At 44.2% G+C, this 22,749-nt stretch overlaps 2 protein-coding genes and 1 pseudogene across 2 annotated transcripts; 2 read left to right on the top strand and 1 right to left on the bottom strand.

Annotated features, from left to right (window-relative positions):
* The first annotated feature begins 3,160 nt into the window (after positions 1-3,160).
* LOC136496156 (uncharacterized) lies at positions 3,161-5,457 on the top strand (annotated as a pseudogene).
* A 1,702-nt stretch (positions 5,458-7,159) lies between these two features.
* Positions 7,160-9,357, top strand: LOC136496155 (uncharacterized). Its single transcript, XM_066491855.1, has 3 exons — positions 7,160-7,307; positions 8,138-8,730; positions 9,229-9,357. The coding sequence occupies exons 1-3, from the start codon at positions 7,160-7,162 to the stop codon at positions 9,355-9,357; spliced, it is 870 nt and encodes a 289-aa protein (XP_066347952.1).
* Positions 9,358-16,415: 7,058 nt separating this feature from the next.
* Positions 16,416-21,352, bottom strand: LOC136496359 (uncharacterized). Its single transcript, XM_066492015.1, has 15 exons — positions 20,832-21,352; positions 20,105-20,281; positions 19,870-19,994; positions 19,658-19,793; positions 19,395-19,544; positions 19,247-19,300; positions 19,045-19,140; positions 18,883-18,942; positions 18,716-18,790; positions 18,573-18,626; positions 18,024-18,125; positions 17,264-17,935; positions 17,004-17,135; positions 16,829-16,936; positions 16,416-16,676 (listed from the first exon to the last, which is right to left on the bottom strand). Exons 1-15 carry the CDS (start codon positions 21,240-21,242, stop codon positions 16,527-16,529), a joined length of 2,502 nt encoding a protein of 833 aa, XP_066348112.1. The 5' UTR covers positions 21,243-21,352; the 3' UTR covers positions 16,416-16,526.
* Positions 21,353-22,749: the final 1,397 nt, after the last annotated feature.

Raw genomic sequence — 22,749 nt, 5'->3', positions numbered from 1 at the left:
AACATAATACATGGTGCTCGGGGACTAGCTGTGGGGGTATTAACCCCTATACCCTTACGGTTAGGATTGGGCTGGCCCGGACCAGGGGGTCTGGCCCACTAGAAGACGACGCGTGGCCCAGCCGATCTGCTCGGAGTCCCGCGCAAGGAATCAAGGCAGATTTAGAGATCAAGCAAGATCCTGGTCGGTTAGAATAGGAATCCTTATCTGGCCACTTATGGCAATTGTAACTGGTTAGGATTAGTTTCCAGATCTGTAACCCTGCCCCTCAGACTATATAAGGCGGGCAGGGGACCCCTCTCAAAAATCATTTGATATACATACAGCAATACAATCAGACGCAGGACGTAGGTATTACGCCTTCACGGCGACCGAACCTGGATAAAACCTCGTGTCTGTCTTACGTCACCATCTCGTTCGTAGCTTGCGCACCTGTCTGCCGATAATCTACTACCTTGGGTATACCCCTAGGTAGACTGCCGACCATCGACAAGTACCGTCCTGACGTACACAGCCACAACCACGACTAGTACCATCCTGACGTACACAGCCACAACCACAACCGTGCCACGACCGTCCACGCTGCCGACGCCGGCTTGATCAGAGAAGCCCGCGACGACCTCGCCACGACCGTGCCACGATTCGTGTCCTTCACGCCGATGTCGAGAGGAGAAGAGTCGGCACCGCTACGGATGAGGTACGATGTACTACTCGATCTTTGCTGGAGTATGGTGTTTAGCCAGTCCTAGGGCTTTCTGTCAGCCGCCGCCGCCGCCGGCGGGATTGTCGTGGCCACCGGGACTGCCGTGCCCGCGGCTTGCTCGCTCGCGGTGGCGGCCTGGCGAGATGAACTCCTCCGCCGGGGCCACAGCGTCCTTGGGCTTCACCTCTAGCGTGTCGCCGTAGCCGATGCAGCCTACGGGGGCATGTCCCCCTCTCTGACATCGAGGTGGCGGATCAGCTAATTTTTTTGTTCCCCTCTCTGACGTCGACGTCTTTGCAATATCTCATCCCCTGTGTATATGTGTATTCAAGTAATGCTCTTGGCCGGCTGCTTGCATGGTCCTGTTTGCATGGCAGTGTTTGCTGGCGCAAGTTGAAGCTACTGCTGGGCGCCTGGTGAAACTGCAACACGCCTGCTGCTTGCCTGCTGTCCGTCTGCTGCCTTGTGATAACTAACAGAAATAGATGAAGTACCTAGGCATGAACGTTTCTGATGCTTTGATAGTTAGTAGTTTATATGGTCACACATGGCATTCTGTCATCAGATTGAGGTTGTTGATTCAGGTGTTATGTAGTATCATTTTGATCTGTTTAGTTTGTGGCTGTGGTGCTCATGGGAAGCTCACTGATTTTTTTTTTTCAAAAATCTAAAGCTTTCGACTGGTTGTATGCCCACCCTTTAGGCTTTCTAAACATGAGATAGCAGTTTTTCCATTGCCATCATTAGTCACCTCATGTTGTCAGTCAATTAACTATTGCATTGTTAAAGGATGGAATCCAGAGGTGACGGATATGGATTTTGCCTTTACATTATGCAGCACCTCTTTGCATGGTAAAACTGTAGCAGTCCGACAATTGCAAAAACTGAAAGCAAATGCTACTTGTTCTCAAGCAAAACTAAAAACAGATGCTATTCCTATCTCTATTTTTTCTATAGTACAATTTTCTTGCCAATCTGGATCAGTTCTCTGCGTAGACAAAAATATTGCTTAGGAGTCTGGTATTGACATGCTAGAACCCTCCTTGTTTGCCTTTCTTGTTAGTCATATATTGACATGCTGTTGGACTCATAATATGATGCTTAGTTGTGATTCCTTTAGTTCCCTTACATTGTCTGCCTTACTGATCATACACATAGTGAAGTTCAGTAACTTTCGGTTTTTTTATGCAGAAATTTGCTAAGATTTTTGGTAAGGAGAAGAAGAAACAACTAGCCACAGCAGATAGCTTCGCCGGCGAGAATTGAACCTTAACAGTTGACTCAGTTGGTCCATTAAGCAACAATCACTATTCTCCAGATCCACGGATAGCTTTTCGGTATGTATACGCAGTCCAATTTTTAAATTGTTCACACTAGATATGAACTATCAGGTTGTGATGAAAAGCTAAAGCCACTTATCTTGCCTATTCGCAGGAAAGGAGGTTGAGCATTTTGTTTTCAACTGATTTCAGAGGAAACACACTACTGGACGAGCATACCAAACAAGCGTTGTCGCCTGTCAAGCTAGCAGAGTACGGGTTTAAGTGAATCAGTAATTCTTTTGCCATTGGAAAATCCATATATTCGGCAATTACTACCATTGTACAGTCCATTTGATGATTCGTAGGCAATGTTCAATATTTATCCCCAGACCCCGCACAGAGCAGGAGCTCTCTGCACTAGGTACGCCCTTTTTTTATAATCGATTATTGCTGCAGTTTTCACTTTTCAATGCAGTGCCCAACAAACCAAATATTAGCACTTAATTGGCGTAAACGGCAAATGAGTTAGCGTAGATAAATTGTTTAGAATGCTAGAAAAAAACATGTTCACTTGATTTCAATACTTACCAATTTTCATTATAGCCTTTAAGTGCTAATTGCATTATTCTATTATAGATTCATACAATGAATGATAATTCTCGTGCACCATTGGGAGACAAGACTAACACCTCCAAAGAAGGTAATATAATATTGTATCAAATATTACATGGCATGTACTATGTGTATGTGAACTTATATTAATTCAAAATGCACTGGAGTCGATGCTAAAGAACTTAAGAGGGAAAGGGATAGAGCTCGATGGCAACAACAAAAGGATGCGATTAATAAGAGGCGTCGTGAAGCCTATCATCAAAGAAAAAAGCAACATGTTATTGGAACTACCAATTGTAATGCATCCTAACATATTAACATTGTCATGTAGTGATGAATTGACATTATTTTTTTGATATATGTAAAAAATTTGTAGATGACGACGCTGCATCAAATAAGGAAAACGTTGATCCTGTTGAAACAAATGATTGGCTCCATAGGAATAATTCCTATCAGACCAACAATATTGTTGATGAGAACATGTCCACATGATTATCATGTAATTGAAGATGCTGAAATATTTTAGGTCTTTCAAAATGATATTGCAATAATATGACCCAATAAAGCTAATGAATGTATTTGTATGATTACATTGATAGATGAGCCAGAAAAGGAGACTATAGAGAAGGAGAACACTATTGGTTTCACCAGTACCCCTATTCCCGATGCTGATGAAACATGTGTGCAAAGTACATCAAAAGGTAACTACAAGAGTGAATGGTACAAAAACATGACACCTAAACAGAGGGAAGCAAGGCGTGAGCACCAAAGGTTGCACAATAGGGAACCCAAGCGTAAGGAGGCACTGAAATTCGCCATTTCCTTACGCTTGGGTTCCCTGCACCTGGAGTCTGTCGCAATGGAGAACCTGTTATTTATTCTTGAGCTTGTGTGGCCCGCTACGGGCCAATCTGGAGCTCATGGATCCACGGCGAAATCCAGTGATTGGGTTATCCCAAAGTCCAGTGCAACACCTATTTATATTCCTCCACCTCATGAGGAGGCCGATGATGAAGGATGCGATGAGTTACTGCCTGGCCATATGACATAAAGATCAAATGTTCCATCAGGACAAAGACGTGCGTTGTTGACGCGTCGTAACACGATGTTTGAGTGTTGCATTGGTTCGAACACAAGGGCACCTAATAAAGATGGTGACTGCATGGCTGAAGACCGAGTGGATGCCAACACACCCTTGCCTCAATCAGCCATGACCAACAATGGTAAATACTCGTGCCACATTATCACATTTAGGTGACCTATATACCATATTATATCTCACCGATCCATGGTCATTCTGTGATTAACAGAAAATGCAGCACCGTATGTTCAGGCTACATCAGGCACACCGATGGCACCACTGTTTGATAATTATGAATGCATGGCTGAAGAACACCTAAATGATAACACACCCTTGCCTCAATCAGTACTGACCAACAACGGTAAATATTGATGCCTCGTGATCCCATTTAGGTGACCTATATTATATATCATATTATACCTAGCTCAACCATGGTCATTACATGATTTTTAGAAAGGACAGGACCTAGCCTTCAGCCTACATCAATCACACCGACGGCACCACTATTTGATGACAGTGGTAATTTATACTATTTTCTAATATTCAATAAACTATTTGAACTCCTTTGTTTATATTTACCCATAGTTCTACTAACTCACGTATGTTTGATAGCCATAGATGATGATGAGGGAGATATATTTGAAGAGGATGAGAAAGAGGATGAGGGATACCTGTTTGCTGGGCAAGGTATTTGTGCGAAAGACCAAATAGAAATCAAATCTTCAACTGCTTTATCTAAACTATTGTGGCTTAAATATCATTTCAGATGATGATGATGTCTAGGACAATGGCCTTGAGGAAGACACAGCGTCTATCCCTGAAGTACCTGACCAATATGAAAAGGTGTATAGTAACATGCCTACAAATACCCATATGCTAAAACCTGTCGCAAATTGCGAGCACTGCGATGCGAAAAGGTTTGAACATGAACCACCTGGGTTCTGTTGTCGCAATGGAAAGATCGAGCTCAATGAACCGAACGTACCTAATAAGCTTATGAGGCTTTGGTCAAGTAACGACGCAGATGCTAGGCACTTTTGTAACAACATTAGGTTTTTCAATGGCCATTTCTCTTTCACTTCTCTATATTGTCACCTTGATAGCGCTACTGCAAGCATGAAAAACTATTGCATATACACCTTTCGTGCACACGGCTAGATCTATCATAACATAAGGTCATTTGGCAAAGAAGATGGTAAGGAGCCAAGACATCTTGAGCTTTACTTCTACGATGATGATCCAAGCCTTGAGCGCTGCTATCAACAATGTTGTGAAGAGAAGTGCCAAAAAGACAAGGAAGTCATTGAGAGGCTTGTGTCCATCCTTCGTGACAACCCATACTCACAACAACTTAGGAGTTTGGGCCAGGCTGACCACCTCGAGGACTATCGTGTCACATTAAACCTTGACCAGAGGCTAGACCAGAGAACATACAATGTGCCATCAGCTTCAGAGGTGGCTGCCGTTTGGATCGAGGGAAGCGAACTCCTTGGTCAGTTCTAGAATAGTGTTGTCCTACATGGGAAAGATAGAAGCAGACACGGCATCCGCTCATATCATGGATGTTACGATGCTCTTTCATACCCTCTATTCTTCCCTAAGGGTGAGCTTGGGTGGCACATGGATATTATGAAGAAAGGAGTTACTATGGAAGAAGTCATCGAGTATCATGCCCTACAGAAGGCTCGTAGTGGGTTAGAAGAAGAAACAGGTTTGTTATTCTTCTTATTTAATACTTCACATACATGAACCTCAATGGTTATTCTACAAACAACTCTAATTCATGGCTATTTTTGTAGACTCTCCTGGCAGACTATGCGTATTTGTGCGTGACTACTACTGCTATAAATTTCAAATGTGTCTAGGAATATTTAACCCTATACTTTATGGCAAACGTCTGTTCCAGCAGTTTGTTGTTGACACGTACATCAAGATTGAGAGTTCTCGATTAGATTATATACGCAATCATCAAGATGATATTAGGGCCGACCTCTACTAAGGATTGGTTGATAGCCTACATGCTGGTGAAGGTAGAGCAAAAGCTGTTGGAAAGCGGACAGTGGTGCCTTCATTATTTATTGGAGGCCCATGTGACATGAGGCGTCGGTACATGGATGCCATGGCTTTGGTATGGAGGTTTGGTAAACCGGACATCTTTCTCACTATGACATGTAACCCAAACTAGGATGAGATCAAGTGTGAACTCTACCCTAACCAGACGCCATAGGATCGTCCAGATCTCATTGTTCGGGTCTTTAGAGCAAAACTACAAGAGCTAAAGGATAAGCTCCTAAAAAAGGATATCCTTGGAAAGGTGCGGGCACATGTTTATGTTGTGGAGTTCCAGAAGAGGGGTCTGTCGCATGCATATTTTTTGCTAATCATGGATAGGAAGTACAAGATCACATGCCCAAAGCAGTATGACCGTCTTATCTCGATTGAGCTCCCGAACAAGAAGAAGTACCCAATCTTGTACAAGATGGTTACCAAATATATGATGCATGGCCTTTATGGAGTGCTTAATCGTGATTGTCCATGCACAAAGGGTCATGATTCCTGCAAGAACCGTTACCCTAGATCTTTCTGTGATGTCATAGTACAGGGCAAGGATTCATATCCAGTTTATAGACGGCATGAAGATGGCCAAAAAGAAAAAGTTTGTGGACATGATCTTGACAACAGATGGGTCGTGCCTTAAAACCCATATCTCCTCGTTTGTTCAACTGCCACATCAATGTTGAGGCATGTGGGAGCATCAAGGCAATCAAGTATCTGTTTAAGTACATTTACAAGGGTCATGACCGGGCATCTGTGGCTGTGAGAGAGGCTGACAAGGAGGATAGTGAAGGGAACGTTGATGAGATCAAGCAGTACAGAGATTCTAGATGGGTAACACCCCTAGAAGCCTTGTGGAGGATATACGGGTTTGATTTGAGTGATAGGTACCCTGTTGTTTTGTCCTTACAGCTACATCTTCCAGACATGCACATGGTGTCATTTCACCAGCGCGAGGGGATTCGACGAGTGCTTGATCGTCCAGTGCTGACAAGTAAATGCTTACAGCGTACTTTGAGAAGAACAGGACAGATGAAACAGCTCGAGGTATATTGTACCAGGACTTCCTCGAGTTCTATACGTGGCAAGCACAAGGCAAAGTTTGGCAAAAGAGGATACGTCGTGATACATTATGACAGATTGGAAGAATCGTGGATGCTAATCTAGCCAAGGGGGAGCGTTACTATCTTAGGGTTCTTCTGAACCACATGGCAGGTGCAACCTCCTTTGAGTGTCTAAGGACCGTGGACAGCAAACTCCTACTGACCTTCCATGAAGCTGAAGAAAGAAGGGGCCTAATCGAAGAGGATAACACGCTGAACTGAGAGTCTCATTGAGGCAACCGGGTGGATGATGCCATATGCGCTGCGAAGGCTCTTTACAACAATATTGGTATTTTGTGAGCCCAACGATGTCTTTGGACTGTGGGAGAAACAGAAGGAGGCAATGTCGGAGGACTATAGGCGCAATAATCAATCCACCTTCATGGTGGAGCAGATGGTCCTCATAGATATTCGAAAATTTCTACAATCAATGCACAAGGATATAAAGATGTACCCACTTCCTGATATTGATGACACATATGATGCCTCTTGTGATATTCCTAGAGAGATTTTTTAGGAGGCTAGCATTGAGGCTAATGAGGATGATGTGGCTCTGTCAGACATCCTTAATCAGGAGCAGCGGGCTGCATACGATGAGATTATGTCCTTGGTTGATACCGAACACGGGGGTCTCTTTCTTTGTGGATGATCCTGTCGAGACTGGAAAGACTTATCTGTACAGAGCACTTCTCGCTACTATACGTAGTCAGAAAAAGATTGCTGTGGCAATAGCTACATCTGGTGTCGCAGCCTCAATAATGCCTGGTGGTAGAACCACACACTCACGCTTCAAGATTCCTCTCACCATTGATAATGGGGCCTTTTGCACCTTCATGAAATAGAGTGGTACTGTCAAGCTGCTTTGAGCATCATCTCTCATTATTTAGGATGAGGCTAGCATGACAAAGAGACAGTCTATCGAGGCGCTGGACAACAGTCTCTGTGATATAATGGACCGACCAGAGCTACCGTTCGGAGGGAAGACTGTGGTGTTCGATGGAGATTTCAGACAAGTTCTTCCCGTTGTTCGGAGAGGGTCGAGGGCTCAGGTGGTCGGTGCCTCGCTGTGGATATCATACCTTTGGGATTCCATGTGACATCTAAAACTGGTGCGCAACATGAGGGCAAAGAGTGACCCGTGGTTTGCAGAGTACTTGTTGCGTGTCAGTGGAGGATTTGAGGAGGCGACTGTTGATGATGAAATTCGTCTTCCTCATGACATGTGCATACCGCACACCAGGGAAGATAGTGACCTTGATACTCTAATTGACTATATATTCCCTAACCTCAATGTGAATATGCCAAGCAAAGGTTATATGAGTGATCTTATCTACGCGGAACGACTGGGTTGATATGATCAATATGAAGATGATAGGTCGTTTCGACGGGGATGAGATGGTGTACCATAGCTTTAACTGTGCGGTGGATGATCCACACAACTACTATCCTAAGGAATTCCTTAACACTTTGACACCCAATGGTCTACCTCCACATGTGTTGAAGCTGAAGATTGGTTGTCCGGTCATATTGCTTAGAAACATTGACCCTGCGAACGGACTTTGTAATGGTACGAGGCTTATCATACGGGGGTTCCAAAAGAATGCCATAGATGCAGAAATTATGTTGGGACAGCACGCTGGAAAGTGGGTTTTTCTGCCTCGCATACCCTTATGCCCATCGGATGATGAGATGTTCCATTTCCAATCTAAACGAAAGCAGTTCCCTATTTGGCTTAGTTTTGCGATGACCGTTAACAAGGCACAGGGCCAGACTATCCCTAACGTCGGGGTATACTTGCCAGAACCAGTGTTCTCGTACGGCCAATTGTACGTGGCGCTATCAAGAGCTACAGCAAGATCGAACATTAGGATCCTAGCCGTACCGGCTGTTGAGAAGGACGTCAACAAGGGGAAAGGGAAAGGGAAGGGAAAGAATAAACCAACAAATGATATATTCACAAAGAATATCATATATAAAGAGGTTCTAGCTTCATAAAAGAGGTAATGCATCACACGTCGATACATATTTTTTCAGGATATCAATAGTACTTTAACTTTAAAATTTAATAAACAACTTATATGCAGGATACTTCTAACTACAGCTTGAGCCATCTGCATGTTTCAGCTGCAAGAAGTCAGACGTCGCATCTTGGACTTGAAAATCTTCTCGATCACCTTTGATTGGTGATCAGCTGCAGCTTGGTGTTCATGCAAAGCATGTTCTCCTGGTCGAACTATTGAGAGATTAGATTCTTTTGTACAATATATTGTAAAACACGTATTGTGAACACATGTGTTTGATTGGAACATTACGATTGCACTGTCTATTTTAGGTAAGTATAACACATACTTATACATATGTTGTCTTGGTATTATATGTTTCCATCGCAACGCATGTGCATTTACCTAGTTTAAAAAAAATCGTAGCAGAGAGTGGCACATGCATACGCGCGCTTCTGAAGCTGAAGCTGAAGCTCGCAAGGCCCTGACGCTCCTTGCTTGCAAGCTATCTGATCCGCCGGACGATAGCTGGCCCTGCTGATTTCATCCGGTGCTGCTGCTTCTTTTGTTGAAATATGAAACATTTGCTATTCCTCATAAACTAGCATACACGATTAAGTAAGCAGTACTGACATTATCAATAAAATAAATCATAGTAAACTAGTATACACAACGGATAGCATACACGATATATTGTAGTAAGCAGTACTGAAATTATCAATAAAATAAATCATACTACACTAGTTACTAGTATACACGACGGTAAACGGCACTAGAACGAATAAAATAATTATAATGGAATGCTTAGGAAACTGTGGTAAATGGTACTAGAATAAATAAAATAATTATAATGGAATGCTTAGGAAATTGTACCCTTAAGCAGGATGAAACATACTAGGACTAGGATGACATGGATGAAACATAGGATATGATAACAGCGCAATAGAGGGATAAGTAAGGAAAAAAATTAATTAGCTACCTTGGGGATTTACGGGCCTCTCCTATCTCTATATCGTGTTTTAGTATGCACTTTACAGGAGGGTCAGTATATATCAGTGGAAATGCACGTGCGACACGCACGTGCCTACGAAATATTCATATATAAATAAAAGAATATCAATAATAGACTTAGATCTTAAAATAAATATATAGACTAAAAAAAGTTATCAGTCTAATATATATCAAATCATGCTAAGACGAATGGTCAATTTCACATAAAATACCAAGATGCATTACTTATAATTGTGAACATTTTTTCTTTATTAGTATAATGCAAACTATTGATACAACACAACATAGAGTATATTTCTCTTCTACATAGCCTTGCATGTTCAACGCAGTCCAAATTGTCATGCTTGGAATAGCTGCCGTGTCTTGCATAAAATCAAGAAACATATAGATTACCGGTAGTATTGTTGCTTTCGCCAAATCACAATCTTCACTCTTAACCTCATGAATGACAACTCACATCTGAAGCAACCACCTGGTTGCAGAGATTCAATAAAATCATCTCCGAATGATTAATATGCCGTTACAAATAATAGAAAAAATGGCCAGCCCTACGTCATCCACTCGTGATAGCCAATAATGCAGAAATTAAACTGGAGAAGAAAGGAAGCAACCAACCCAATATTAAGTGATGTTGGCAATGCTTTGCTGGGGATTGAAACTCGATCACTTGCCTCTTGCCCCTTGTATAACCGGCGATCTGATGTCCCGTTCCATCCACAACGCATAGCAAGCATACGATAGTGGCTCGTCTGAAAACCATTAGAAATTAGTTAGTATTTATTCAATATAGAAATCGATCAAGCATTACTTTTTTAATCATACCACAGGTCAGAAACATATAGATTACTGGTAGTATTGTTGCTTTTGCTAAATCACAATCTTCACTCGGTAGCCTCATGCATGAATGACAACTCAAATCTGAAGCAACCACCCGGTTGCAAAGATTCAACAAAATTAGTTCCGAATAATTAATATGTCAAACCAGTTAGCATATAATTACAAATAATTTAAGCAATGGCGAGCCCTACGTCATCCTCCTGGTGATAGCCAATAATGCAGAAATTAAGCAAGAGAAGCAAGGAAGCAACCAACCCAATATTATGTCATGTTGGCGGTGCTTTGTTGGGATCAAAACTTGGTCACCTGCCTCTGGCGATCAGATGTCCTATTTCATCCACAACGTAGGAAGCATATGATGGCGGCTCGTCTAAAAACCATTACAAATTAGTTAGCATTTATTCATTTTTAAAATCAATCCAGCATTATTTTTTTAATCATTATACATCAAGCGAAACCAAGATCACGAAGATCAAATTATTTTCCCAATTATTACTTGACTCGTTCAAAAAATTCCATGCCTCGATGCATTTCTCGTGTCAAGCCAGTTCAAAGCTCAGTATCACTGCAGCATGAGAGTCATGATGTCACCACTCACCACATAAGAAGAGACCGAAACGTTACTAATAAAAGGATGAAGCGATTGATCAAAGATGTGTGTTAGGACTATAGGAGGATAGCATCTATTATTCTAATCATGGGTTATTAGATAGAACACGGCATGACACAGACTGTAGACAATTAACAAAACAGGGTTGATTAACTGAAAACAACATGCATGGAAGGTTAGAAAGCAACATGCATGGAAGATAGAAGGGACCTGCCCTGGAGCACGTCTTGCAGCTTCGTAGTTCGTACGTTCCTGGTAGGCAACATCATTTTCCTAGCGGCAGCTTCTACTCTCCAGGCCAGAGGCAACTATCGCAAGCAGCAGCAAGGCGACACACAAAGTAGCATCGGACTTCCCACAGGGCGGTGCATGCACGGCATGACGGACGGATGAGCAGAAAACGAACATGAGGCGCGAGTCAGATAGACAAAGGGAAGATGCAGGGAGGCTCACCGACGACCGGACAATGGCAGGAGCGGCAGATGGACATTGAGGTCAGTTGGGTCTTCACGTGCGATGGCGCTCTCTGGCTGTGGCAGACCGCAGACGCGATCTCGCCGGGACCGTAAGGTTGTGACGGCTTGATCATCTCGGACGGTGGACGGCAAAGCAAAGGAGTGGTGGCCTAGCCGGTCTCGTAGAAGATGCCGGCTCGGCCTCGTCAAGGAGGCACGAAAAAAATACAGCGGCGGCGGCAAGGGCCGGCTCGCCCTCTCCGCTAGGGAGACAGAAGGATGGAGAAGGAGGCGCTGATTGAGAACCGATCGGTACCGGCGGTTCCATAGATTGGATAGGATACGTAAGTTTTTTCTCCCTAGTATGTGGGTATAGGCGATCGGCGCGTGGGTACGTGCGTGGGTGAAAAAACGAGCACGGAGGAGGACGGGGGAGAGCTTTTACACGGCAGGAACGCGTAAGATTTCTTACGCTGAGCGTAAGACTTTGTTTTTTAACGTGTCGCCCATGGTCAAATTAATTTGGCCCATGGTCAATTTAACGGAATGGCGAATGAAATGCATGATGATTCTATACTCACAGAGGTGGTCGCCGACGTGGAACCAGTTGTTCATGGCCCACCAGTCGTAGCTGGTGTTGGCGTCTGGGACGCGCCACCCGCGCGGCCCGCCAACGAGAAACTCAAACCCCGGCCGCCTCGGCGGCGACGCCAGGAGCGACGACGAGGGAGAAGAAGATGAAGAAGACCCCAGCGAGGGCCAGCACGAGGGAGCTGCCGGCGGCCGCCGCCATGGATCTTGCTGGCAGCAGTGGTGCACTCTTCGGTGAGAACGAGGATCGAGGAGAAGGGTTGTTGAGCCTCTGCCGCCCTCTAGTCAGGTTGGCGGCCAGGGAGTGTGCTTGTGCTCTCGCCGTCGCTCGCGCGTTGCGTTGGGTGGAAGAAGTGAAGAACTGCAGGTGGTGAGCTGCCGCGTTTTAGATGGGCTTGGCAGGCTCGGACAGTTCTACTTTGACTCTGCGCGCGCGCGCAAGCTGTGGATTGGTGGTGCCTTGGTGGGGCGTGGGAAACGTGCGTGCGGCGAGGGCAGGGACGTGGGCAACAAGACAACGACGAGCTGAGGCGGCGGCAGTTAACGCTCATGCCATCGCCGGATTGCCAACTTCGATCATCCAAGCGCCGCGCACTGCACTGCAATCGTGCACTGCCAAAGTGCCAATGCATGCTGGTGAGTCCTTGGAGCCGGTAGCCCGGTCGCCAGGAGCGTCCAAGGCGCGGACGGCGGGCAACCGCCACACCCACGAAATTCGAGCGTCTGTGGCAACGGCTCTTCCCTCCTGAAATTCAAGTCTAGCTATATCAATTCAGCCCACGAAACAGCCACAGCCGGCCCAGCCCACGGTATGACCTAGGCATTCCCATTTCCCAGTCCCGCGTCCAACGCCCCAGTCGGCCACGCCCACGCCCCCAGCCAGCCGCACGCAACGCAGCTACACCGCGCCGCCACCCACACACACATCGGCAGTTCGGCACCTCGCACATCGACACCCGCGTCCGGTGACTGCCCTTCCTCCAATCCCGCTCCGGTCCTCCAAGGTGAGCCCCAATCCCCAGCCCTAATTCACAAGATTTGAACTCTGTAGCAGTGAGTCAGGAGATGTCGAGCTCTGTTTGGTGGGAAGGGCAGGGCCACATGTTCTAGATGCGAATTTGCTCCATGCGCATTTTCAGAGTTGCCTAGATGCATACCTGTCACTGTATTGTCATGTTCTTTTTAACTGATGACAAGGTCAAGTTCAAATGATGCATATCTGGAAGACTGCAAGACTGCAACTGTATATTCTAGTTCCTATCCTGTATCAGCAATATTATACTCAGTGAGTACAGTCATCATGCATTCCATTCATGTTGTAGAATCATACAACAGCAAACGAACGGAATGGAAGGATGGTGTCATCTTGTAGTATTTTGTTTGTATCAATGAGCTCTTAAGCGATTCTGTTAATGAGTGTGGGAAGTTGGTGAACCATCTAGCCTGAGATTAGGCTACGTAAAAAAAAAAAAAAAGGAGAAGAAGAAGAAGAAGAAGAAGATACCAATTTGGGGATATTGGAGAAATTACTTTGTAGGTAGTAGTTTTTTTTTTTTTTTGAGCAAAAACCGTGGGGCAAAGGCCCCCCGGCACCTACTTTGTAGGTAGGATTAATAAGGAAACTCAAAGCCTTCAAGCGATAGTGCTTATTCTGATCTTCTCAAATTCCTAGGGACTTGCTTGTTTATTCATCTTTGTTGAGGGTCTGTGTAAGAATTATAGTTCTATTGGTCTTTCTACATCCTTGCATTTTAGTACTGCCATCACCAGACTCGATAAAGAAAACTTTGCTACCTGTCCTGAGTCTCTCCTGCTTTCGTTTGCTGTGAGTATTGTCCATATAGTAAGTGATTCTTCTTTCTTCATGTTGGATTTATCAGTGCTCATCCGTGCACGTGGATTCAAGATGTATCTCCAGTACTACATCAACGAGAAGGGGGACAAGGTTTACACCACCAAGGTTGTATGAGCTTGTGCTTACTCTTCACTGAATAGCTGGTGATTTTGGGGTGTTAGCCCATGCTAATTTGTGTACCTTTGTTCTTGCTTTGCAGAAGGAGTCGCCTCTTGGGGTACCGACGCAGTCTGCTCACCCGGGTACGCTGTCTTTGTTCACTGGAGTTACTCCTTTGTTACTGTTGTTATGTTACTTACCGGCCAACACGTAATAGTTGGGTAGCTTTGTTTTGTTGGGTTGAAGGATGCAGTCATGGCTGTCTACTCAATAGCAGTAGACATGTTTGTAGAGTTGGTTGGAGCCCCACTTGATTTGTGTCATTTATTCGATCGTATGTTATCTTCAAGTTCTTCTGAGTTTGGATTCTGAGTATTTTAAGCAGATAAATGAGGATCTGAATAAAGAGTAATGGTACCTATCAAAACTGCAGATCATTTTCTTTTCTTTTCCAGTGACAGTTTCGTTTGCTTTTATATGATATATGATCAATGAATCACCTGACATTCGTTTATGATCTAGGATTCTGACCAGTCATTAATGGACTAATAAATGTTTGCCAGATTAAAGCTTCATTCTGTTGTACTTGGACTAATAAATGTGTAAAAAGACTAAATGTGAACACTTGTATTGTCGATGTATATGACCAAACAAAGATGTAGCCTGCAGAATTGAAACATGTGGAATTTGTTATTTCATGGTTGCATTTTGTGGTTTTGATTGTTCATTCAATAATTCGAGTGCCCTCTCATGGTCCCTTTCTCTCAACTTGATTTACTGAAACTTTTTCCTTGTGCTGCAGCTCGCTTCTCACCAGATGACAAGTACTCTCGCCAGCGGTATCTGTTGAAGAAGAGATTTGCACTTCTGCCAACCCAGAAGCCAGCACCGAAGTACTAAAGCCTCAACTGTCCAACAATGGATGTTCAGGAGAAGATCATCTGTTACTCTGCTTGTTTGGAATCTAGAGTAGCTATCTGAGAAGAAATCAAACACTGCTATGCACACTACTATGATATTTCAGCAGCACATTCAGACACAATATGTAATCCTATGTGATTGCAGATGGTGCTTCCTAACGTTGCATCGGTGTGTCCGTCTGATCGTGCAGTCATCCTCTTTTGGTCTGAACTGCTGTCATGCTTAACAACTACAGAGTATGGCAGAGTCTAGACTGTTGGTGAATTCTGTCTCGTTGGGCATCCTACTGTCGTTCAGCAGGTAGCAGGGAGTAGAAACTGAGATGGGTCTGCTGATGAGCAGCGAATGTTTGCTTGCTGGATAAGAAATATAAACCAGCAGACTTCGCTGGCTAAGAAATTAAACCAGCAAAGATCTGACCATCCTTTGATGGCCATATATTCTTATTTAACCATGTTTGTTATTATGATTTTGCAAACATATCGATTAGTGTGGAAAGCTTATTCGTCCAGGTCGGCGTGGAGGACTTGCAAGGGGCCAAGCGCCTGCAAGTCCTTGAGGTGGTAGTTCTTCCATGTCATCTACGTTACACAAGGCATGCATGAACATTAAACAGTGAGATTGTCGAAGAAAGTACGTGCAGATCAGACTTTGCAGTCTTGATGAGCGCCGAGGCGACATACCCACTGCCCCCTGTCACGCACGCCGTCGTCTTCTCCCCTACGGACGACGACATCACCGGAGTCGATGGTGCTAGCTGGTGACTCTGAGCAAGCTGATCTTTTTCGTCACAAGACAGGTATGCGAGTAGACGATGAAACTGAGCGCGCAATAACATGACTAGTCCTGCTTGTAGGAGGTCAAGGAAAAAAATGGCACGTCCCGTCGGCCTAAATTGACTGAGCTTCTGGATGTGCTGCACGTCATAAACATGGTAAATATCTGCTTTCTGTTTCCTTTCCTTTTTCCGAACCAACAAACATATGATTATGATGATTCTAGTGCAGTCGCCGTATGCATACACCAGATAATCACGGAAGCTAACAAAGCAATATCCAGTGTGTACCTAATCAATCCATGTAGATTGACGTGGACTTAACAAAACAAGCTAGAAATACTAATCACCAAAGGGGAAATCCAACCCCTTGAGCAAGCTTTGTCTTGCCAAGTTGCCAGCCCAGAAGATCCATTTTAGCTTGCTTGCCTTAGCAAAGAAAAGCTCACATGCACATGCCCTGAGATAACTGGCTGGAAACATTATCTGAATAGTTATTACAAGAGTCAAAATTTTGGCCATTTGGCTAGATGAATTGCAAAGCAGCAGCTCGTGCTCATTTCCAAGCCTTGCGGCCCCTGAACTGATTCCCAGAGCGCTTGCGCTGCTGCTTCTTCTCCTGCCGAGAACGTGCTGCCTTGGCTCTAGTCGCTGCCAGGGGCATCCTCTTCTTGTGCTGCTTCTGCTTATTGCTCAGGCCACCGGTCTGCAAGGCATTATGAATCATACAATCAGAAGAGGTTGTACAACAACCGATTAGACGATGATCCTGGTGGCAAGGAAGCACTAGACCGAAAAGTACGAATTAAAAAGCCATGTTGTCACCACAAAACAAACATTAACAGCCTGCAAGTTTACCTTTTTCTGTTTCACAGCCGTTCTCGCCATGTACGGACCTCTATCCTCTCTCCCAGCTTTCACTAACGCTAACCTTTCTTCCTTCGACATCTTTCTCCTGACGTGAGCCTGCGTCACAAAATTTATTAGTGTCGTGTCACTGTGTGAGTGCACAATAAAGGGAGAGGGAGAGCACCTCAAGCTCAAGTGGATCAACGCGCTTCCTACTGAGCTGATCAGAAGATGGCATCTTAAAGGTTACAGATCTCGTGTCACCACCCTTGATTAGTCCATGTTGAGCCAAAGCCAGCTTTGCCTCTTTCTTCGCCTGAAACACAAATATATTCGGTTAAGACATCCATGATCCATCTAAGAACAGAATGTGAGCAAATTTATTTTGCCACAAGTAGCTTTTTGAAATACTGTAGATATATAAGCCATCAAGAATTCACATACCTTGAGTTCTTTGATGCGTTTAAAATCTTCATCGGATAGAATTTTACCAGTTTCATCAGATGAAACTTCAGCCTTCTTGGCAGTTGCTAACCTCTTCAGAGCTCGAAGGCTTGCATCAGCAGCATTTAGCTCTCCAATATAATCACTTAACTTCCTCTTCTCCACTTTAGAGCCACTGCCTTTTGACTTGTCTTCCTCGTCGCTGTCTTCATCCTGGTCTGAAGCTTCATCCTCTGAACCATTTATGCTTTCTTTCAGTTCATCATCATCGTCTTCGTCTTCATCAGATATATCAGTATCAGCGTCCATGTCAGAGTCATCGTCTAGTTCATCACTATCATTGTTGGAGTCATCTTGACCTGTACCATCTTCATCATCAGATGCTTCATCTTCCTCTTTAGTATCTCCGTCAGCATCATGTTTGTTTGCAACAGATAAACCCTCCATATTTTCTTCTGTTCCAGTAGGGGCAGATGCCAAGTCCATGTCATCATCGGAATCAAAAGCATCAGACTCATCATCAGAGCCTTCCCCTTCTGAAGAAATATTTTCATCTAGCAACTCAGCACCAGGCACGTTGCTAGCAACAGTGACTTCTCCAAATGCTTTGGGCCGAGCCTTTGGATCCACAGGACGGCCACGATCTTTCTTGACTAACAGTGAAGGGCAGATCTGAACTTCAATTAACAGAGGTTTAGCAACAGGGAATTCTAACATACAGAAAAAAATACATTGGAAAATTTGCAAGAAAAGATCTAACCTCTCTGAACAATGTGATCAGCGAACGAGCAGCAATGGAAACAGCTTTCTCATGGGACTTTTTGTATAAAACGAGGTCTTGGAGCAGATCCTCATTCATCATCTGCAGATTTCCCGTATGAGTGGATGAAGTATAAAGATAAGTGCAACAAAGAAACTGTACATCTCCCCAGATATTCTAGAATGCACAGGAATCTCAGATTTACATGTGTGTTTTACATCAGCAAGAGCACCAGTAAAAAAAATTCCACCACAATAGCAATAATGGCAGCCAACCACAAACTAAAACCGTTCACAACTATATTCCTATTCAGTTATTTACATGCTTCAAATATTTAGCATCACAATATTGCAACCTTTTCAGTCTATCAGTAATTAATACAGAAAAGAAAAAATAGTGAAAATATGACCATTATCCCATCTTCTTACGTCATATATGAAACACAACTAACAAAAGCACTAGCTTTCAGTTCCGGTGCCTAGGGGTATCTGTCTAATACCATTGCAGACAGAGTATTGTTTAAGGCAACCAAAAGATCAAGGTACCTACCAAAGGCATTCTCATGCAGATCTCTCTCACAACATTTAAGCCAACAGCAATTGCCTAAAAGAAGTGAAGTCAGATATATGTTCATGCAATCTTGTTAGATGGAAGAACACATAATCCGTATGCTGAAAAAGGGTCATGCAAACCTCTGGGCGAGAACGGTCATGCACAAACTGATTTACTATCTGCTTGAACAGTGGTTCAACAGCATCTGGAGGTACCTAACATTTACACATACTTTGCATTCAGAAAAAAAAAGTAATGCAAGTGGAATCATTAGTTGCAAAGGAATGAACTTTTGAAGACGTGCAACCATATCATGGCAAGCCTGAACTGCTGCAGCGAGTAGAGTCGTCACATCTCGTTGATGAGGCTGCACAGAGATGTATCAAAAATTATACCTGAGTTAGTATTACCAAACTAGTTGGTGTTTCAAAGGCTGACGCAAACAAAAATACCATTTTAAATAACATACTTGAACGTATCTTTGAAGATATGGGTAGAAGTTCAACAAAACCAAGTGATGCAGCCCAATAGTCCTCGCAATTACTTTTAGCATCATCATCCTTACCTGCAGTGCAAAAGATTTTCTTGAAGCTTAAATGATTGATTCTTACTAAAGAGAAGGTCAAAGAAGGCATTAGCAACATTATGAATGTACAAAAAATGAGTATGACCTCAAATCGCTCATTGCACTTCTGCAGCCGAGAGAAAAGCTTCTCAGCAAAACCCTGCCATACAAAAAAAAACACTTAGCATAATAGAGGTGTTTCATAGATAACAAGTGGATATGCCATTCCATAGATAGTAGAGGCACTATCTCACCTGGGCATCCTTTAAATATGTCAGGGGTGAATAGAAACTGGAACCAGTCTCCTCAACAGATTTCCGCTGTTGCCTTTTCATGCTACGAATGACACGCTGTAATTTAGCTTTCTTCTTTTTCTTACTAGCAGCTGTACCCTTGTGATTTGCCTGAGAATTCACATACCAACAAAACACAAACGATGCATCAGAGGGAATAAAGCAAAGCAAATCAAGTATATCTAAAAAATGTCAGTTGAGGCACAATTAAAAAGTTAAAGCACCTTATAAACATCCTGTTTACTAAGAAGAATTTGTGGGTTTTGGTCTGCTTCATCTTCACTGCTTGATGCGTCGCTGTCATCCTCTTGTGGAGCATTTTCATATCCAAGAAGGAATGAAATAGCAGCTATCATAATCCTGCATTTAATGACAATCATTTTAGGTTGGGAGCAGCCAATAGAATTTCTAAAAAATATGTTCTAGCAGCATGTACCTAGAGGAAGGGTGGAAACAAGCATCGCATATTGCATTTGTTGTGCGTTCATCAAACCAGACCCTCCGACGGTGAAGATCGCACAGGATAGTAAATGCTCTCTTTGCTCGTGACTCTTCTTCAGCCTGAGAAACAGGTGTATAAAATGAGCTAGAGGGAAAACAAATGTGTATATGTTTTTCAATATGCTAAAACCTGATACTACTGATTAATGCATTCACAAGATGTCGCAAACCTGTAAGAATTTAAAAAGAACGTTTTGCAGTTTACGATTCGTCGATTCATTCTTGTGCTTCTGGTTCATCCTCCTGATACTGTGTACAATATGCGAAAATGCTAGCTTTTTTACAGCTCGGTCTCCAATAACTTGAAGCTCCATGAATAACTCCATTGTGTCCTCAAGATCAACAATCTGATTTTTTTTTTCAAAACAAAAGAGGGGGATGGCAGAAGTGATCAGATTTCAATGGCACAAACGATGTGTCAAATAAATCAGTTACTGTGCAAAGCAAAAGTGAATTATTTACACCTAGCTAATAGCCCATACCCAAAAATCGTAGTTTGAGATATCTATATATTCCCACTGCTTACTTGAAAGAGGGTACTCATTGTAAAACAACTCTAGCAAAATGTAGTGAAGCTCACATCATTTGATCAAAATCAGTGATGTATTGATGTTGGACCTTACTTACGAGAGATCATAACAAATTATGACACGTTTGTGTTAAGACGAACATAAGAAATACTATAAATAGAACGTGAGCATGTCGTTTTGTAACATCATCAGAAATTCACTCATTGTAAAGCCGTTTTCCTTAATCTGTTGGCATCCTTCCACTAAACTAACCAGAAGGATATCTATTCTAAACTCCACGAAAAATGAACCATTTTGCATTTGCAATACTAAACTGCAATCAAAAGACAAAAACAAACACAACAGTAATAACACCAAAATAATTTACCTTCCGATTCACCAGCAGTATAAGCGCCTGCACGAGGTGCGCCCTGAGCCCCGGCGGCAGCCCGCGCGCGTTGGTGTCAAGCAAACCCCCAATCTGATCGGGCAAATCGGCGAGGTCATCCGGGTAGAAAGGCGCGACGTGGGCGAGGAACAGGGCGAGGTCCCCGAGCTCCTTGGCCACCTCCCCGCCACCTCCCGAGGACGAGGTTTTGGCCAGCGCCGCCTGCTGCTGGAAGAGGAACACCGAGGACTCGAAGTGGCGGTGGAGCTGGCGGAGCTCCTCCTCGTAGCCCTCCGGGTCGCGCTTCATCTTCGCCTGGAGCACGGGGAGGTTATGCGGCTGGCCAGCCCCGACTGACGCGGAGGCGGTGGCCGCCTCCGGCGTGAACGCCGGCGCGTGCTTGCGCGGCATCGGCGCGGGAAATAAAAAAAAACGCCCTTGGTCTGCGCCGCCGCCGATGTGCTAAAACCCTAGGCGCGGCAGCAGAATCAGGGCGCGGAGCGACGTTGGCAATGGCATGCGGCCGCACCGCACCCAGAGGAAAAAAGAAAAAAAACAGAAATCAATTAATTATTGCTCCAACGTTTTTGCACCCCCTAGGCCCAAAGTCACGAACGCAGAGGCCCAGCTGAGCAGCCCAGAACCAGTAGTAGCATGCAGCCCACCAGGGAAGGGAAAATCGACTCTACCTTGCTGACCAGCGCCACGGCAGACTGTAGGCGAAAGATTAGTAGAAAGATGGTTTTCGGGCATGAAGATTGCAGAAACAATTGTCTATAAAATTGAAGATTAGCATTTTGAGTAACAGACTTAGTTGCTATGTGGAGAAATAAAAACCAAATAAAGTTAGGAATGATGCTGTGGTTTTTATTATTCTAGATCGGAACAAATTAGTTGATGGTTATCGGGTTTCACAGACATGGAAGGAAAATGACGCAAATATGAACTCTGAAAGGTAAAGCTTACGTTTGTAATGGGCCATTTTATTTATAGCTTAATTGCTTGATTGAAACTGACTTGTCTGTTCTCCTTTAATTCCCGCGGGAGCCCAAAATCAGTCAGGAACGAACCCTTTTTACTTTCTGGGATCCGGGAATCCACCGGCCGTTCGATCCGCCACGGTACGGACGGCTAGCGATGCGACGATGAAGAGGAATTCGTACTAGCTACTCGTAGCAGGGTGAAGCAGCAGCGCCTAGAGAAAAGGCTACGAGGGAGTCTGGCACCAAGCTGCTGCGACGTGTGACGTGGCACGGGCCAATCCTGCTCCTGCGTGAAGTACACGACAGCACTGTAGCTTCATCCACGGGCTACGGGATTCTATGACTGACCGATGGAGTGGGCTCGCTCGCATTGAGTTCAGCTACCCTGAATGAAATGGATCACAAGCTAGCCACGTCATATCATAATGCTCCATCTGATGATGACGACGCGCGCGTCCACCGGAATCCCATCGAGTCGCTCATCATCACGTTGATACTTGCACAGCGCACGACATTCTACGTACGCTCCTGAAGCTTTCAGTTTCAGATGGGCATGGGCGTACATGTTCAGTTGAGCTTCATTGATAAGGAGGAAAAGGTCCCTGCCCTGCCTGAAGATCCAATCCGATCGCTTTCGCGTGGCCCGTTTCTTTCCGCCTGGTGCTGTTGCTGTTGCTGTCGCTGTCGATCGATGCAATGCGACACCAGAAATAACAGGCAAACAGCGAGAAATAAAATGGCGTGCCGATTGCATTGCAGCTGCAAGGTAACATTCAGATTCCATGCAGACCCCACAGCAGGTTCCCAGACCTAATCAGTCCCCCCACACCAGCAGCGATCGACTAAACCATCTGAAAAACACAGGTTAGTTAAGCTAATCCCATGGTAGCGGTATCACGACAGGACTAACCACCCGGCCATTATCCCATTATACC

This window comes from Miscanthus floridulus, chromosome 12, assembly GCF_019320115.1.
Source record: "Miscanthus floridulus cultivar M001 chromosome 12, ASM1932011v1, whole genome shotgun sequence".
NCBI classification, from domain to species: domain Eukaryota; kingdom Viridiplantae; phylum Streptophyta; class Magnoliopsida; order Poales; family Poaceae; genus Miscanthus; species Miscanthus floridulus.
This window is presented reverse-complemented; position numbering and strand designations above follow the sequence as displayed.

Coding starts and splice junctions, on each gene's coding strand:
- LOC136496155 (XM_066491855.1), top strand. CDS start 7,160: ATGTCGGAGGACTATAGGCGCAATAATCAATCCACCTTCATGGTGGAG. Junction 7,308..8,137: donor TGACACATATGATGCCTCTT/GTGATATTCCTA, acceptor AGGTTATATGAG/TGATCTTATCTACGCGGAAC. Junction 8,731..9,228: donor AGGACGTCAACAAGGGGAAA/GGGAAAGGGAAG, acceptor TTTACCTAGTTT/AAAAAAAATCGTAGCAGAGA.
- LOC136496359 (XM_066492015.1), bottom strand. CDS start 21,242: ATGCCGCGCAAGCACGCGCCGGCGTTCACGCCGGAGGCGGCCACCGCC. Junction 18,791..18,882: donor TTCAGGCTTGCCATGATATG/GTTGCACGTCTT, acceptor TGTAAATGTTAG/GTACCTCCAGATGCTGTTGA. Junction 16,677..16,828: donor CGGCTGTGAAACAGAAAAAG/GTAAACTTGCAG, acceptor AATGCCTTGCAG/ACCGGTGGCCTGAGCAATAA.